Here is a 17,311-nt window from a genome sequence, read left to right as displayed (position 1 = left end):
CCCTGAGCAAGTCACTTAACCCAGTTTGCCTCAATTTCTTCTTCTGTAAAATGAGCTGGAGAAGGAAACCACTCTGGTGTCTTTGCCAAGAAAGCCCAAATGGAGATATAAAGAGTTGGACACAACTGAAAACAACTAAACAATACAACAATTTTTATGATCAGCCCCAGAGAACAGAACCAGCAAGGGGAAGTGGATAAAAATTTATAGAGGATGATTAAGACTGATTATACAGATTTCTCCCCCTACCCCCCCGCAACAATTAGAACTATCCAAGTGTAGCCTGGGCTGCCCAGGGAATTAATGAGTTCTCCCTCACTAAATATTTTTGAAGGGAGTTCTGAATCTGCCTGAGATATTAAAGAAGGGATTCTTCTAAAGGTATCAGTCAGTAGGCCACCAAGCATTTATTAAGCACCTGTTACAAGCAAGCCATTGTGCTAAGTATTGGGGGTGTAAAAGAGGCAAAAGATAGCCCCTGACCCCAAGGAGGTCACAGTCTAATGGGGGAAACAATAAGCAAACAAATATGTACAAGGAAACTACTACATACAGGAAAAACTGGAGAAAACTAACAGAAGGAAGGCACTAAAATTAAGAGTGGATGGGGAAGGCTTCCTGTAGTTTTAGGGTTGACTTAGATGGCCTCTGAACTTCCTTTTTACTCTTGAGATACTGTTTCTGGTTATAAGCTTAAATTTTGTTTGTAATGGATAAATGATAATTACTGAACAAAAATATAAATTATAGCACTTATTGTTTGTACCTTCTACTTGGCATTTTGTCTTTTTTGTGATTTATTTTTTTCTTTTATCTATTTATTTCTTTTTAACATGCCACATTGTAACCCCTCCCCCCCAGAAAACAACCCAACAACAAAAAGCAAGAAACATAAAGACAGTGAAAAAGGTATGCTTCAGTCTGCCCTAGCGGGTATCAGATCTCTCCTGGAGGTGGATAGCATTTTTTATTTGCTCACTTGTAATGATGTTTTCTCTTTATGTGATATTTCCAGCATGATGAATATTTACATTTGATTGTGACTGTCAAAAATAGGTCCTTTCTGTGGAACAGGGTTGGGCCTACGATTCATTGTGGTTCAGTCATGTCCTACTCTTCATAACCCCATTTATGGGTTTTGTTTTGTTTTCTGGCAAAGATCCTGGAGTGGTTTGCCATTTTCTTCTCCAGTTCATTTTATAGATGAGGAAACTGAGGCAACGTGGGTTAAGTGACTTGCCCAGGGTCACACAGCTAGTAAGTGTCAGAGGCCAAGAACTCAAGAAGATGAGTCTTCCCTACTCCAGACCTGGCATTCTAGCCATTATGCTACCTAGCTGCCCCTGTGATTTATAGGGTTCCTGTTTTGAGAACTGGTTGATGGTAAATTAGTAAGGAAACCTAAAAGTGGATGATACTTGTTGTGACATCAGGTATTCATTGATAGTCTCACTTGACATAGGACAGCTGAGACTTAGAAATATCCTTCCAGCAAAAAAAGTCACATATGGTCCATATGACATTATTTCAACATCTAATAGTACTCACAGTGTTCAAATAAGGGTGTCAAATCTAACACCCAAACTGGGGTAGGCTCTTGCCAGTCAGCTTTTGTTACTAGTCACTGAGCAGTAGAGTGATAACCCTTTAGACTAAACTGACTAAGTGGAAGATAAATATATCACCAACCACCATTCAGAAGGGATTTGTAGGGCATCAGTGAGACTAAAATGAAGTACATCTCACTCTCCTTTTTCTTAGCTCTGTGACTTTAGGCAAGGTACATCACTCTGCTGGCTTGCAGTTTCCTCCACTGTAAAGTGATGAGGGAGATTAGATGATCCACAAAGTCCTTTGTAGCTCTGCTATCCTATTAAAACTTCATAGTATCTAGAAAAGTAAAATTCCTCTTATCGAAATATTACAGGTGGATTGTATGTGTAACTTGGCTGAATAACATAGAAGGGATAAGAGCATAGAGGCTGTTGATTTATGACAGTACAGATTAGATTTGGTAAACAAAACCAAATAGTACCTGGGCAGGGGAGAATAGTAAGTAACCTTTAGACACTGTTCATTTGTAAATTGTTAGAATTGAGGTCCTTGCTATCATTTATAATAGTTTATATATATATGTATGTCTGCATGCATGTATACACATAAATGGTCTTGGTTGGTTGTTGGCCTTCCTCCTTGAAGAAGACCAAAATGACACCACTATGTTGGAGTCAAGGTACAGTGTGTCTGACTGTGGCTGATCAGACCAGTACTTGGTTGGAAGGCTCTACTACTGGTCAGGTGCAAATAGTCCGCATGAACATTTGGAGTGGAGATGTCTCTAAATTTGTGCATCTCACATTTCTTTTGAGCTACTGCAATTCTGCTTCACTCAGAGCACAGCGCTGTCTTTGATGGGGGAACACCATGCTGGGTGGTCCTTTACCAGTATCTCCCATGTCATGCAATTAATTCCAGAATTCTTCAGAGAGATCTTGAGAGTGTCCTTGTATAGCTTCTTCTGACCTTCATGTGAGTGCTTGCCTTGTAAGAGTTCTCCATAAAATAGTCTTTTAAGCAACACACACTTGGCATTTGAACAATGGAGCCAGCCCATCAAAATTGTGCTCTGTGTAGTATAGTCTGAATGCTTGGCAGTTTAGTTTGAGAAAGAACCTCAGTGTCTGGTATCTTATGCTGCCACGTGATCTTCAGAATCTTCCTAAGATAACTCAAATGGAAGTGATTTAGTTTCCTGGCAGGTAGCTGGTATACTGCTCAGGTTTCATAGGCATCCTACAATGGGGTCAGCACAGTGGCTTTGTAGATCTTCAGTTTGTTAGGCAGCCTAATATCTCTTATCTTCCATCCTATCCTTTGGAGCAGTGTGTGTGTCAACCTCATCATCTATGTGTACAACTCTGGAAAGTATACTGCCAAGGTAAGTGAACTTATCCACAGGATTCAATATTTCTCTATTTACTGTAACCAATGGTTCTACATATGGATGATGTGGTTCTGGCTGGTGGAGAATCTGTTTTCTTGGTATAAATTGTTAGGTCTAAATTAGCACAGGCAGCAGAGAATCGATCCATACTTTGTTGCTCCTCAGCCTCAGAGGTTGCACTGAGTGCACAATAATCTGCAAACAAAAAATGATGTACCAACTCTCCCTCCACTTTAGTCTTGTCTTGTAGCCTTTTAAAGTTAAATAATTTACCATCTGTGCATAGCTGACCTTGATACCATTTTTTTCCTCATTGAAGGCATCTGACAACATTGGTGAAAACATCATGCTAAAAAGCATGGGAGCAAGCACACAGCCTTGTTTCATTCCATTAGTGACTTGGAAAGCTCAAGAACATCATCCTTTACGGGCAGCTAGGTGGTGCAGTAGATAAAACACCGGCCCTGGATTCAGGAGAACCTGAGTTCAAATCCAGCCTCAGACGCTTGACATACTTACTAGCTGTGTGACTCTGAACAAGTCACTTAACCCTCATTGCCCCACAAAAACAAAACAAAACAAAAAAATCCATCATCCTTTATCCAGAGCCTGTGCATGCACACTGTCATGAAACTGATGTTCAATACTAATGAACTTCTCAGAGCTATGAAATTTTGCCATAATTTTCCACAGGCCATCACAACTGACAGTATTAAAGGCATTGGTCAGATCAATGAATATTGTGTATAAATCTCTGTTCTGCTCCTGGTATTTTTCCTGGAGTTATAAAGCAGCAAACACCATATCGGTGGTTGCTTGGCACTTTCTGAAGCCACACTGGCTCTCAGGTAAATGACTTGGGTGAAGGATCAGCTCATTAAGGAAGACTCTGGCAAGAATCTTGCTAGTAATGACTGGGAGACCCACTGTGATTGTCATAGGACAATATATTTCCCATTCCTTTATAGAGATGGACAGTAGAGGCATCCTTGAACTCCTGGAGATGAGTTCCTCTTGTCATATAACCTGGAAATTTCAGTCAGTTTTTGAATGAGCATCAGGCCCTCTACTTTGTAAATCTTAGCTGGAATAGAATCAGCACTAGGTACTTGCCACATGAGAGGAACCTAATGGCATTCAAAACTTCTTCTTCAGTTGTAAGTTCGGCTAGAGAGGAGTTGACTTCAACCTGAGGTATATGGTCAATGGCTTCAGCATTGATTGATGATGGTCTGTTGAGAACATTATGGAAGTGTACAGCCCATCTGTCCAGGGTCATGTCTGTATCACTAATCAATGTAGACCCATCAGCATGGGGTAGTTGAGATGCACTATAGATCTTTGGTCCATTAGTAGCCTTCAGGGCATCATAAAAATGCTTTGGATTATTACTATCAGCATAAAACTGAATTTCATCTCAGCCAAGAATTCTGCACATTTCTAAGATTCGTTTGCACTTCAATTTAATGAAGTTCAACACTACCTTCTTAGAGAGAGAGAGAGAGAGAGAGAGATGAACGATTCTGCTGGTAAACTTTGTGGAGTTCTTGTTTTTCATTTAGCAGCTTCTGTATTTTCCCCATCATTTTTGTCAAACCAGTCTTGATGTTTGTGAGTTTCTGGCACAGATGAGTAAATGCTGTGCTGTACAACAAATCTCTGAAATCTGCCCACTCCTTTTCTACTCCACTGCTCTCAACTAAGTTAGCAACAAACTGCTTATGCCCAAAGAAGTACTCTAATCTGTTGACATTAAGTCTTCTGGTAGTCATTTTGCCTTGAGGCCACTGCTTTTGTTGAAAATTAATGTTTAGTTTAAAGAGGATAAGTCTATGATCAGTCCAGCAATGCATCACATATTGCTTTTGTGATTCTTACATACTGGCTGTCTCTTCTCCTTATAATCATATAGTCTATTAAATGCCAATGTTTGCTGCAAGGGTGCATCCACAAACTTTTATTGCGTTTAGGTAAACAGAAGACATTGTTGGTGAGGGTGTCATGGGACACATAAGTCTTTAGAAGTAATTGACCATTGCTGTTGCTGCTTCTGACTCCATTCCTCCCTAGAGTTCCATGACTGGTACTGTGAGCCTACTCTTGCATTAAAATCTCCCAGAGAGGGCAGCTAGGTGGCGCAGTAGATAAAACACCAGCCCTGGATTCAGGAGGACCTGAGTTCAAATGTGGCCTCAGACACTTGACACTTACTAGCTGTGTGACCCTGAGCAAGTCACTTAACCCTCATTGTCCTGCAAAAAAACAAAAACAAAAAAACACCAAAAAAAAAAATCTCCTAGAATTATAAGCTTGTCCTCTTTTGAAACATTGATGATAAGGGTTTCTAGGTCTTCATAAAATCTTTCTTTGTCCTCATCATTGTTGTCATGGTGGGAGCATATGCACTGATGATGGTAGCATGGTGCTTTTCTACAAGTGGAAATTGCATTGTCCTGGGCCTGTCATTTATTCCTTTTGGTAGGCATACAAGCTTGTTGACTAGATTAGTTTTGATTGCAAAACCTACATTAGATGAGGTGCTTCCCTTCACTGAGTCCACTCCAGAAAAACATGTATCCAGATCTGACTTCAGTAAGCTGGCCTTCTTTTGCCAGCCTTGTTTTTTTCTTAGGGCTGCTATTTGGATATGACACCTGCTGAATTGTCTTGCAACAAGAGCTATTCGTCTTTCAGGTCTACTAGATTTTGTTTAGTCCCTAAGGGTGCACACATTCCATGTACCAAAGGTGACTGGAATCATCTTTGCACAAGTTTTTGTACATTTTTTGGGGGGGTCAGGGCACTGAGGATTAAGTGACTTGCCCAGGGTCACACAGCTAGTAAGTGTCAAGTGTCTGAGGCTGAATTTGTACTCAAGTCCTCCTGAATCCAAGGCCAGTGCTTTATCCACTGCGCCACCTAGCTGCCCCAGTACATTTCTTTTTGCATTTCGACTGTAGGGTGGGATCCTCACTTGCTGTGGTAAGCAGGCCGTGCTTGGGTGAAGCAGACATTTTTTAGGGTACCTTTCTAGCCCCTTTCTCATATCAGGAGATGAACAGTGTGGTCCTTAAAAAAGACTGCTCAGACAAGCAGGGGCTGCTGAATAGCAGCAGTGGTATCTCAGTCCAGTGAGAAGATGACCCTATGTCCTGGGCTGTCTGTGTGCAGCATTGTGACTATAGCTCCCAGTGTATCCACACCTGCTTCTTTGTCACTCTGCCCTCAGCAAGCAAGTGATCCTTCCAACTTCAGGGCCAGTGCTCTATTTACTGCACTAGCCCTGAAGTTGGGAGGATCTGAATTAAAATCTCACTTCAGACACGAGCTGTGTGACCTTGGGCAAGTCACTTATCCCTGTTTGCCTTAAACATCAGGGACCATGTCCAGTCATCCTGATAATATATCTTGCCACTGGACCCAGATAGCTCTGGAGGAGAAAGTGAGGCTGGTGACTTTGCACAGCCCTCCCTACCTTAAATCCAATTCATTATAAACCATGACAAATGTCATGGTCCTCTTTGAGAAGGAAGGACAGGCAACAACAACGACTTGCTTGTTGCCACTGGACTTTGTGGAAGGTAAAAATGGTAAAATGTTATGGATAATGTCTATTCGATTCATGCATAATTTGGATTTAAGCGCTCTGCAAAGTTGTCAGCTTCACTCTCTCTTCTAGAGTCATCAGAATTCAGTGGCAAGACAAGGTCAAGACAGCCAGTGATGGCTCAGGAAACAGTGGATGACCCTGGCATCTTTGATGTCTAACCAAGCTCTAAGTGCTCCACAGTGTCTGCTTCATTAGCCTTCGTGGCTGTTAGAACTGATTGTTCTCATCTACCCATTCCCCCAGTGGAAATCTTCACATGCTTCGGGTAGACACTCCCCTAATTCGCCGAAGAGTTTGAGACCCCTCACTTACCTTTAGCCTGGTTTTAGCCCATCTTCTGAAATGGTTTACCAGGGTATGGCCATTGCACACACTACAGCTTCTTGGAGCCACTGATGAGAATTGGGTGAATCAAATAGATACCAAAGGTGGAAAGCAACCCAAAAAAGGGCTCAGTGGCCCTTATACCAGAGGTACCAGTCTTCCCTGAACACACCCTACACCCCATACACACATATGCATATGTATAGATGTGTACATATACATACATATATATGTTTGGTTTGTGTATGTGTGTGTGTATGTGTGCATGTAGGAGAGAGAGATGCACAAAGAGTCAGAAAATTAGAAATGGTAGGCCCAAGAGGTTAGATATCTACTACTTAGTAACCTGGATAGATTATTTAGGATATTATTTCATGAGAGTAATTAAAGAATTCTCAGTCATTTTAGGACTATATTTGGGGAACACATAGAGGAACCTTTTGCCATGAACCATCTTTACAAATGTGAACTCATTGACCTTCAGAATGAATGGCCTTCTTTAGACCTCTCCATTATGCCTTCCTTCCCCAGGTAACTCATCATTGGTAGGTGGGGTTTATTTCATCAGCACAGAGATTTAACAGGAGGATCCATATCAGAACTTGTATGAAAAACTATCACAATAAAACTATGTTGAAAGAGTGAGGGAGAGAGCTAGCTGAGATCCTGGAGCAGCATATCAACACAGTTGGGGAGGTAGAGGATTGGATGCTGGCATTTTCCTTCTGTTTTTGTCTGTTTACTTTGATTATTAACCACAACCTTTTGATTAAGATGTCCAGAAAAGCAAGGGAGGAATATGTGTCCTGTGTATATGTGTCCTTTTGGGTGGTTTGTTATCAACATTGATCCTTATTTTAACACCCTGGAATCTGGGGACCACATGGAAAATTCTGGCTTAAGTTAAACAAAAATTATATGGCATATAGAGAAGTCTGAGATCTCTCCCTTCCTTTTCAGAGAGTGCCTGATCAGGTCTAGGAGCCATGGTGAGACTCAGACATACAAACTGTATCCATCATTATTTCTGGGCAACTCAAAGTGGGAAAGGGAGAAGATGAGGAATTTTGGAGAATCATCAGTCCTCTGGGAATAACAAATAGAAATTGGTTTCTGAACCAAGAGGGCTGGTGTGCTGTGGAGTAGCTTTCCTGCAAGGAGTTCATTTGGCCAACAGGAGACACATTTTTCTTATATCATGGATATGACTCTACTTTTCATTTAAAAGTATCTTCCTAATGCAGCTGCAGAAATAGGAACTTGTCACAAAGACTTCTACAAAAAGCATTAAAACAACTTTAAAGCCTACTAGTAGGTCTGTATCTCAAAGAGATAAAAACCCAAATATCTACAAAAATACTTATAGTAACTTTTTTTTGTGGTGGTGAAGAATTGGAAATTATAGGGATGCCAATCAATTGGGGAATGGATGAATAAGTTGTGGTATATGATTGTGACTGAATACTATTGTACTTTAAGAAATAATGAGCAATATGCTTTCAGAAAAGTCTGGAAAAACTTATATGAACTGATGCAAAGTGAGATGAGGAAAATCCCTTTATCCTGAAAGATTGAATTTTCCTGGATACTCATCTCATCAGTAACCTCTGTCCTCTGATTGGACCTTCTGGCTGGAGGGAAGGGCCACAAGCTCTAGGGCCTCTATTTTTTTTTTTTTTAGTGAGGCAATTGGGGTTAAGTGATTTGCCTGGGGTCACACAGCTAGTAAGTGTTAAGTGTCTGAGGCTGGATTTGAACTCAGGTACTCCTGACTCCAGGGCCAGTGCTCTATCCACTGTGCCACCTAGCTGCCCCTAGGGCCTCTATTTAAGATAAGAAGCTCAGCATATTCTTCTCATTTCCTATCTGCTATATTGTGGGTTTTTTTTTTTTTTAGTGAGGCAATTGGGGTTAAGTGACTTGCCCAGGGTCACACAGCTAGTAAGTATTAAGTGTCTGAGGCCAGATTTGAACTCAGGTACTCCTGACTCCAGGGCCAGTGCTCTATCCACTGCGCCACCTAGCTGCCCCTATATTGTGTTTTTTAAAAATTTATTTTGGCACCCCCTTTTCCATCTTCCTCATCATGCCCTACTTTTCAGCTTCCTTTTATGTGTGGTCTTCTGCCATTATATTGCTCCCTGAGAGAAGGGATTGTCTTTAAAAAACAAACAAACCAAACTTGCATTTGTATTCCTAGTACTTAGCACAGTGCCTAGTACATAGTAGGTGCTTAATAAATGTTTATTGACTGACAGTGGTACCCCTTGTGATATACAGGAGTCTGAGTGAGCACTATGTAACTGAATGTTAATGTGCTATTATGCATAAACTGCTGGGATTTTTTTTTAACAGATTGGATTAGGCCAGTGCACACAGTGTATCTTTTGGCAATTCAGAGCATTATGAAAGGGAAATCTGAAAATATAGCTCTTCCATTTGAATAAAAATAGGATTCAGAAAAGATTATCTGAAATCTAGTTCAAGAGATAATGCATTTCCTCATAAACACAAACAGCAGTGATACAGTTAGGATGTCTGATTTATTATGCCAGATTCTTTTTGACTGCTGTGAATTCAGTGATCCAGTTGAATAGCCTCTGTTACTATGAAGTTTTAATAGTTAACAGTCAGAAACTGAGTGGTAGAACATAAGAGCTAACTGAAAAATGCTAATAGCAGTTTCTTTGCAAATATTAACTTGAAGCCTGTCCTTTCCTGGCCTGGTCTTGAAGCTTTTATACTGTAAGGTTGAATGGAGGGGACTGAGTATGACTTGAGCATTGATTCTTCATAATAGGGAAAGGCGGGCTCCTAATTTAGCATCTACTTCAGCATTATTTACTTCTGTAGGGTAGCTCACATATCCTACACCATCTTTCTAGGCCAGAAGGAAAAGTAAAAAGAAAATAGTTCTTTTCTTGGTAAAGGGAAGTAAGAAAGTATTCTGCTTAAGGGAAAACGCAACCAATAGTCGGTTGTCTATTTTGGTTTTGCTTGTCAGACTTTCATATCTTGCCTTTCCAGCACACTTTTGCTATATGTCTATGAGACCTAAGAGAAATCAGAACTATTACTAAATTAGCTTCTCCCTTTTATTGCCTCTGTGTTAGGTTTACAGAGGAATTTGTTTCTTTGGGAAAGAACTGACTGTCTATTTCAAGCACACTTTTTCAAAATTTCCCCTTCTAACTTGTGTTAAATTTTGCCCAATGAATCTTCCTGGTCTCATGATGTCAGAGAATTTGATATTTTCATAAAATGATGGATTACAGGTTGACATTTTCTATAGTAAGTGATGTTTCTGTTTCTCATCTGCTTCTGGGAAAACCAAAAGGTTTGTATATTAGACTAAAATTTCTAGAGAAAGAGGGTTGACATATTGAAGTGGATAAGACCAATGTAGATTGTTGACAGATGAGAAAATATTGTAATCCCAAAGATTATTTTTTCTTTTTTAGCCTGTCTTCAAGATGAAGATATTTAGTTAGCCATTCTGTAGGTCACTGACTCATCTCATCTAACACAGTAGTGTGTTACTTGCCAGTGTCATAGATGGATTGAGAGTATAGTCAAATCAATTGTATATTGTATATATCATGTAAGGTCTAAAATTCTAGCTGTGATATCTAAAATCTAATGAGTGGTTGCCTTAAATTAGAAGCTTTAGCAAGAGTTTAGTCTTTTAAGTATTTATTAAAGTGCATTAGAAGTTAGTGAAGAGAGAGTGTGAGAGATAGAGAGAGAGAAGTAAAACAGCCTTTGTCTAGCTATCTAAGAGCCAGCATCCATCCTGCTGCCAAGCCCCAAGTCTGGAACCCCAAGACCCTTGCTTTTCCCTGGCTTCTTCCAGAAGCCTCCTGTGAAACAGGAAACAGGGGCATCCACACACACAGCTCCAAGCTAATTGGCTGGTAGCTCTGATTGACACAATCCACAGGCGGCAGACATCACTTCCTGATGCCAATCTGACCTTTGAAACCTCCAGAGGTCACCTCACGCTTTCTCCTCATGGTGGAGCTTCTCTGCAATATCTTTCTCAGCAGGTTGGTAGCGCTCTGATTCTCACAATGTAATGGGAATAAAGCAGCCACAAGTGTTCAGAGACACTTTATAATGAATGCTAGTGTTAGCTTAGACCAACAGGGAGTAAGAGAATAATGGGCTAAAAGAACTAGAAAATCAACCTACCTAGAAATTACTACATCATTGCAACAAGCCTTACTGGGAAGTAATTTTTTATAGCCCATGAATTTGGTGTCTTCAGTTGGTTTTTAAAAGTAACAACTATTGTGCACAACAGGGAGAGATTCTTTAGCATTCAACATGGCTTTTTGTGGCTAGTGTGTGGTATCTTTTCTTTTTTCTTAAGTATGAAATTCCTTTCCCTCCATCATCCCAATAGGTTTTGTTCAGCACCCTTGGCAGCTGCCAAATGCTACTGGCTTTGCATATGGAGTAGAGTTCTCATTTTTGGTTAAGTTCTTCTGAATTTTATTTTGGGAATCTGTCAGTTCTCTAATATCAGTAATAAATTTTAATAAAATGGTGACTTAGAATTTGCTATTTTCTGTAAGAAGTGATATTTATGTTTCCTGGAAGCTTCTAGGAAAATTATTTTGTGAGTTGATGAAATTGAATCTATCATGTTTGATTTGTGTAATTGAAGAGTGATTAAAGATAGATTTGTGTTTTTTCCCTTTGAGTTCAGATCTTATGACCTTCAGTTTGGATGTGAATGACTCAGTGAAAAGCCTGATCCATTGATTGTTAGGCCTCAGGCTGGAGTGTTGTCATGCCATGAGTCAAGCCAGGGATGGTTCAGAAAATAAACACAAGGTTGCAGGCCTGTGCAATTTGCATAAGAAGAATTGTTTTATTAGGATTATTATTGTTTACTTTTTATCAGAGAAGCCAGCACAGGTACATTTTCATTAGTTATATAATTGGAAGAGTAAACTAGGGAACATAAAATACACATACTGAAATAAGATTAAACAATCATTTTTAAAGTTACAGAGTTCGGTACAATATTCAATGCTTTAATCAAGAAATAGTGATAAAATGTGTATTGACTTTCAGGCACTCTAGAATTGGATAAATGAAAACAAACAGAAATATCGTCATCGTATTATAGAATCTTAAAATAGTTATTTAATAACTCAGCCTTTAAAGTTGATTTCTTCAACTTTTAATCACACGTAGGCAAAAACTAATAGCTGATACAGCTGTATCAGCAGGTCTTTTTTTTTTTAAGCAAGATATTCTGTCTGTATAATCCAGATGTTCCTAAAATGAAAAAAGTGCTTAAAATGCATATTTGATTATGCAGCTCTCAGACAAAAGGCAGAAAGCTAGAGAAGGGCAAAGAAATGCAAAGAAGTATTTATTTAGTGGATAGACCCTGGGCTAGTAGCATCAAGTACATTTTCCTTCTGCTGGTAAGTCATTTAATGGTAGTTTGACTTTTCCAATTCTGCACAATAGTTGGAGCAAACTGTTGTACAAAAGCAGTACAACATGTTTTTAAAGTCAGTTCACAAATTGACTCCTAAAGAGAAAAGTGTTTGGCCCCATTTTCTAGAGTTTATGTCATTAAACACCTATTGCATTGCTGGTCACAAAATAGATGCCCAGGACCCTTGAATTGGAGAACTTTGAATATGCAAAATTAACTTAGCTTGAGGTTAAGAGAATTTGGCTCTCCCACCTTGATGGGAGTAGCCAGTGCCAATTTTCCTGCTACTGAGCTTCTGGGAATTTATAGTATTATGTACTATGGGGCCAAAAAGAAAATGGGACAGAATTCAATAGAAGGGTGTGTTGAGTTTTATATAGTCTTTCGAAATATAGGCAGTGTTAGCAATAAAAAAAATTACTTGATCAGTAATTATCTTTTTAAATCTTTCAGGTAAGAAATATTTTTGTGCGTCTGCTCAGAATCAAAGGCAAATCTTGCCTTGTTTTGTGCTTTTTCACCTTTCTGTTTTTGCTCACAATGTTCTTTGTGAACTTTCCACATGTGGCCTCTAAAATCCCTTCCAGCTCTAAATCTGTGGTCCTTTGATCTCTGCTAGTTGAAATCCTACCCATCATTTAAGGCCTTGCTCAAGTGCCACCTTCTCTAGGAAGCCTGACATTTCTTGATTTCCATGGTTGGAAGTTATCTTTTCCCTCCTTTGACCTCTCTTAGTATTTGGTACTTCTGGTATGAATTTTACATGCTCCATTTTGCATTATAATTATTTATGTATAAGTCATAGTCCCCTTTACAACTATTTAAGGACTGATACTTATTTAAATTTGCATCTCCCCCAAAGTCTAGTACACAGTAGGCATTTAGTAAATGTTTTATTGAATAAAATTCAAGAAATCAATTCTCCAGGGTTATCCTTAGGGAAGTATGCATTTAACTTATACATCTGCATCTACATTTAATAGTGGTTCAGTTCCCTTGTTTTACAGATGAGGAAACTGAAGCCAAGAAAGGAAGTAACTAATTCAGGGCTGAACTGTAAGTGGCAAAGACAGGTTTTGAATCCAGGCCATCTGACTCCAAATCCAGCATACTGGTAACTCCTTCTCATCTGTTGAACTGTCTAGTGACTTCTCATTTTCAGAATGGTGAGTCTAAGTTACTACACTTAGATTACTCAGCAAACTCTTATTAATTAGCTACTTTGTTTAATTTACTATGCTAGACCCTGGGGAGATAAAGCGATTAGTAAGGGTGGGTCCTTACCTTCAGTGAAAAACAGTGATCCATCAAAAAACCCAATTACTTATGTTGAAGATTAAAACAGAAGATTTTCTGGTTCATATTGTTAGCCAGAAAATTAAATGAGAAGTATAATGTTTAATTATAACTTTATACTTTTTGGGTATGTGTGTGGGGGGTGGTCTTTCCATTTGCATCATTGTAGTTACTGTGCATAATATTTTCTTGGCTGTGCTTACTTCACTGTGTATCAGTTCATATAGATCTTTGTATGCTTTTCTCCATTCATCACATATTATTTCTTACAGCACAGTAATATTCTGTTGCATTCATGGAAATTTTTTAACTATTGGACAATCAATGGGACATCTATTTTGTTTCCAGTTCTTTGCTATCACACATACACAAAAATGCTGCTATAAATATTTTGGTCTACATAGGCTATTTCTTTTTTTTTTTTTGCAGGGCAATGGGGGTTAAGTGACTTGCCCAGAGTCACACAGCTAGTAAGTGTCAAGTGTCTGAGGCCGGATTTGAACTCAGGTACTCCTGAATCCAGGGCCAGTGCTTTATCCACTGTGCCACCTAGCTGCTCCTATTTCTTTTTATTGATAGCTTCCTTGGGGGCACAAGCCAAGTAATAGAGTCTCAGGTTCAAAGGGCATGAACATCTTAGTCACTTTATTTGAATAATTCAAAATTGTTTTATAAAATAGTTTTATCGTTTCACAGCTCCACTAACAATGTATCAGTATATCTACCATTTTACAACCTTACTAACTTTTTTTTTTTGGTGGGGAAATGAGGGTAAAGTGACTTGCCCAGGGTCACACAGCTAGTAAGTGTCAAGTGTCAGAGGTTGGATTTGAACTCAGGTCCTCCTGAATTCAGGGCCGGTGCTTTATTCACTGTGCCACCTAGCTGCCCTAACCTCACTAACTTTTAATGTTTTTGTCACCTTTGTCAGTTTGCAAGGTGTGAGGTGAAATTACCAGGTTCTTTTGATTTGGATTTCTCTTATTTTTTGTAAAATTACTATGTAGTTCATTTCTCTTTCTCTCCATATACACACATATATTATACATATATATGTATGTATGTATGTGTGTGTGTGTGTGTGTGTGTATATATATATATATATATGTACATATTATTTTTCTTTCTTTTCTTTTTTGGTAAGGCAATTGGGGTTAAGTGACTTGCCCAGGGTCACACAGCTAGTAAATATGTCAAGTGTCTGAGGCCAGATTTGAATTCAGGTCTTCCTGACTCCAGGGCTGGTGCTCTATCCACTGTGCCACCTAGCTGCCCCATATATATTCTTTTGCAATTCAATTTAGAAGATGCCAGAAAGTTTTAGCTTTAGTTTCTCCTATAATTTTTTCAGTTCCATATTTCCCCTTTGTTTATCTTTCTATTATTTATTAAATTATCAAGGAAGACTCCTAATTTTCTGGAACAAGAGGGTAAAATAGAAATGGAAAGAACCCACTGATCACCTCCTAAAAGAGATCCCAAAATGAAAACTCCCAGGAATATTTTAGCCAAATTCCAGAGCTCCCAGGTCAAGGAGACAATACTGCAAGTACCCAGAAAGAAACAATTCAGGTATCATAGAGCCACAGTCAGGATAACCCAAGATTTAGCAGTTTCTATATTGAAGTATTGGAGAGTTTGGAATAGGATATTCTGAAGGGCAAAGGGGCTACTATTACAACCAAGAATCACCTACCCAAAAAAATTCTTCCAGGGGAAAAATGGATATTCAATGAAAAAGAGGACTTTCAACTTTTTTTTTTCAAGCCAAACTGTACTCAGCTTTATTAAAGATACTTTTCATAAACAATCATGGTAATTCAGGCAGGACATGGGCTACAGTCAGCAACAGTATATAACAACCTTCAAACTCCCCTTTTCCATGGACTACCAAAAACATAAAGTCACTATAAAACCCAATGAAGAGTCTTTATTTTATACTTTAAATAGAGAAAGTTTATGGAGGACACTTTTACATTGAGTGTATGTTGTTTAACAACTTTTCAGGAGCCTACCCTGACTTTGAGGAAATGAAATGGAAAACTGCAGAATTCTTCATTGGAAAAGATCCCCAATATGAAAGGAACTTTGGTTCTTTTGGGGAGGCCTCCTCAGGGCCATAATTCAAGTCCAGATTACCTGAAAGACTGGTATCCAACACAATTGATTTGGTGGTGGGGGGAAGGAGGGAAATAGGGTCAGGTCCTGATTGGCCTCTGGGTTTGAAGGAGTCAAGTTGATGCTTATGGCAGAAAGGTAAGAAGTACAAATTTTTTGTAGTTATCTACTCCTACCCCCACCAGACAGGCTGAGGGTATCAGTGTTCAGATCTATGTATCTGGTGTGTGTGGGGGTATGTATATATGTGTGTGTCAGGGAACCTTCTCTTGGTATTCAAGAGAAGTCCTCTTAAAAACCCCCATCCATTTCAACCCAGCTTCTGAGACAGCCTATCTGTAACATCTGCCATATTCCTCAAAAACAATAAAGTGTGCTAACAACATAGCTTAAAAAAAGTAAAACAAAATTCTGCATTTTCATAAAACTTGATAAAAAATAGTATTTCAGACTTTACAGTCACTAGAAGTACACAGTTATCAAAAATTCACCCAATTCACTTGGCATCTCCAGCACCTTCAATTTTCTATGCCTGGTATGTTTTGGTATCTCCATTCTCTGCAGGGTTGTTCCCATCCTTACTGGCATCAGCCTTTCCACTTTTCCCTTTGGCTAACTTCTCTCCCTTCTTTGTAGGTGCCTTTTTGGGTTTGGGTTCTGGCTTCGGAGTGGAAGGTTTAGCAGATAACTGTGCTGATATCCTCTGTGGTTCGTCCTTAACCTTGGTTTTGTCTCCATTAGCATTTCCTTCAGCCTTTCTCTTGGGCATGGTGGTGATGATGGAGGGGTGGGAGCAGCGGCAGTAGCACAGCAGTAGCAGTGACTGGTCCAGGCATCACTCCCGTCTCCTTTTCCTCACACTCACTTTCAACCTTTCTTGATGAAAAGACCAGAGTTGAATAGAAAATTTAACCTTCAAATACAAAACTAGAGAGAAGCATGAAAAAGAAAACAGGAAAGGGAAATCATAAGGAATTTAATAGGGTAACACTGTTTACATTCCTACATGGGAAGATGATATTTGTAACTCATAAAAACTTTCTGATCATTAGGGCAGTTAGAAGGAGTATTTGTAGACAGAGGGTACAGGTGTGAGTTGAATATGAAGGAATGATATCTAAAAGAATAAAATTAAAGAGTAAGAAAGGAATGTACTGGGAGAAAGGGAAAGGGAGAGGTGAAATGGGATAAATTAGCTCACATAAAAGAGTCAAAAAAAGCTTTTACAGTCAAGGGGAAGATGGGGGAGATGATGGGAAGTAAGTGAACCTTACTCTTAAGAAAACTGGCTGAAAGAGGGAATAACATACACATTCAATTGGGTGTAGAAATCTGTCTTACCCTATGTGAAAGTAGGAGGAGAAGGGGATAAGAGGTATGGGGGGTGATATAAAGGAGGACAGATTGGAGGAGGGTGTAGTCAGAAGTAAAACACTTTTGAGGAGAGATGGTGAAAGGAAAGAAAGAATAGAATAAATGGGGAGAGATAGGATGGAGGGAAATGCAGTTAGCAATATTTTTTTTTTTAATGTATGAGGTATTTTATTTTTTCTGTTACATG

General features: G+C 39.1%; 2 protein-coding genes across 4 annotated transcripts in view; one reads left to right on the top strand and one right to left on the bottom strand.

Annotated features, from left to right (window-relative positions):
- The window catches only part of FTO (FTO alpha-ketoglutarate dependent dioxygenase), a 406,491-nt gene that overhangs the window by 87,387 nt on the left and 301,793 nt on the right, over positions 1-17,311 (top strand). The window contains exon 1 of one of the 3 annotated variants that reach the window (XM_043988475.1): positions 13,390-13,502. The exons of the other annotated variants lie outside the window; for them this stretch is intronic. Within the exon in view, the coding sequence (XP_043844410.1) occupies positions 13,500-13,502 (3 nt within the window). The 5' untranslated portion in view covers positions 13,390-13,499. Of the gene's footprint in view, positions 1-13,389; positions 13,503-17,311 lie in introns of those variants that run through there. 3 annotated transcript variants of the gene reach the window in all.
- Positions 16,277-16,519, bottom strand: LOC122743502 (non-histone chromosomal protein HMG-17-like). Its single transcript, XM_043988476.1, has one exon. The coding sequence runs from the start codon at positions 16,517-16,519 to the stop codon at positions 16,277-16,279; it is 243 nt and encodes an 80-aa protein (XP_043844411.1).

This window comes from Dromiciops gliroides, chromosome 2 (assembly GCF_019393635.1).
Source record: "Dromiciops gliroides isolate mDroGli1 chromosome 2, mDroGli1.pri, whole genome shotgun sequence".
Lineage (NCBI taxonomy): Eukaryota > Metazoa > Chordata > Mammalia > Microbiotheria > Microbiotheriidae > Dromiciops > Dromiciops gliroides.
Note: the sequence above shows the minus strand (reverse complement) of the source record. Positions and strands in the feature narration are given on the sequence as shown.

Bases quoted from the DNA above. Each gene is read 5' to 3' on its own strand.
- LOC122743502 (XM_043988476.1), bottom strand. From the start codon at position 16,519: ATGCCCAAGAGAAAGGCTGAAGGAAATGCTAATGGAGACAAAACCAAG.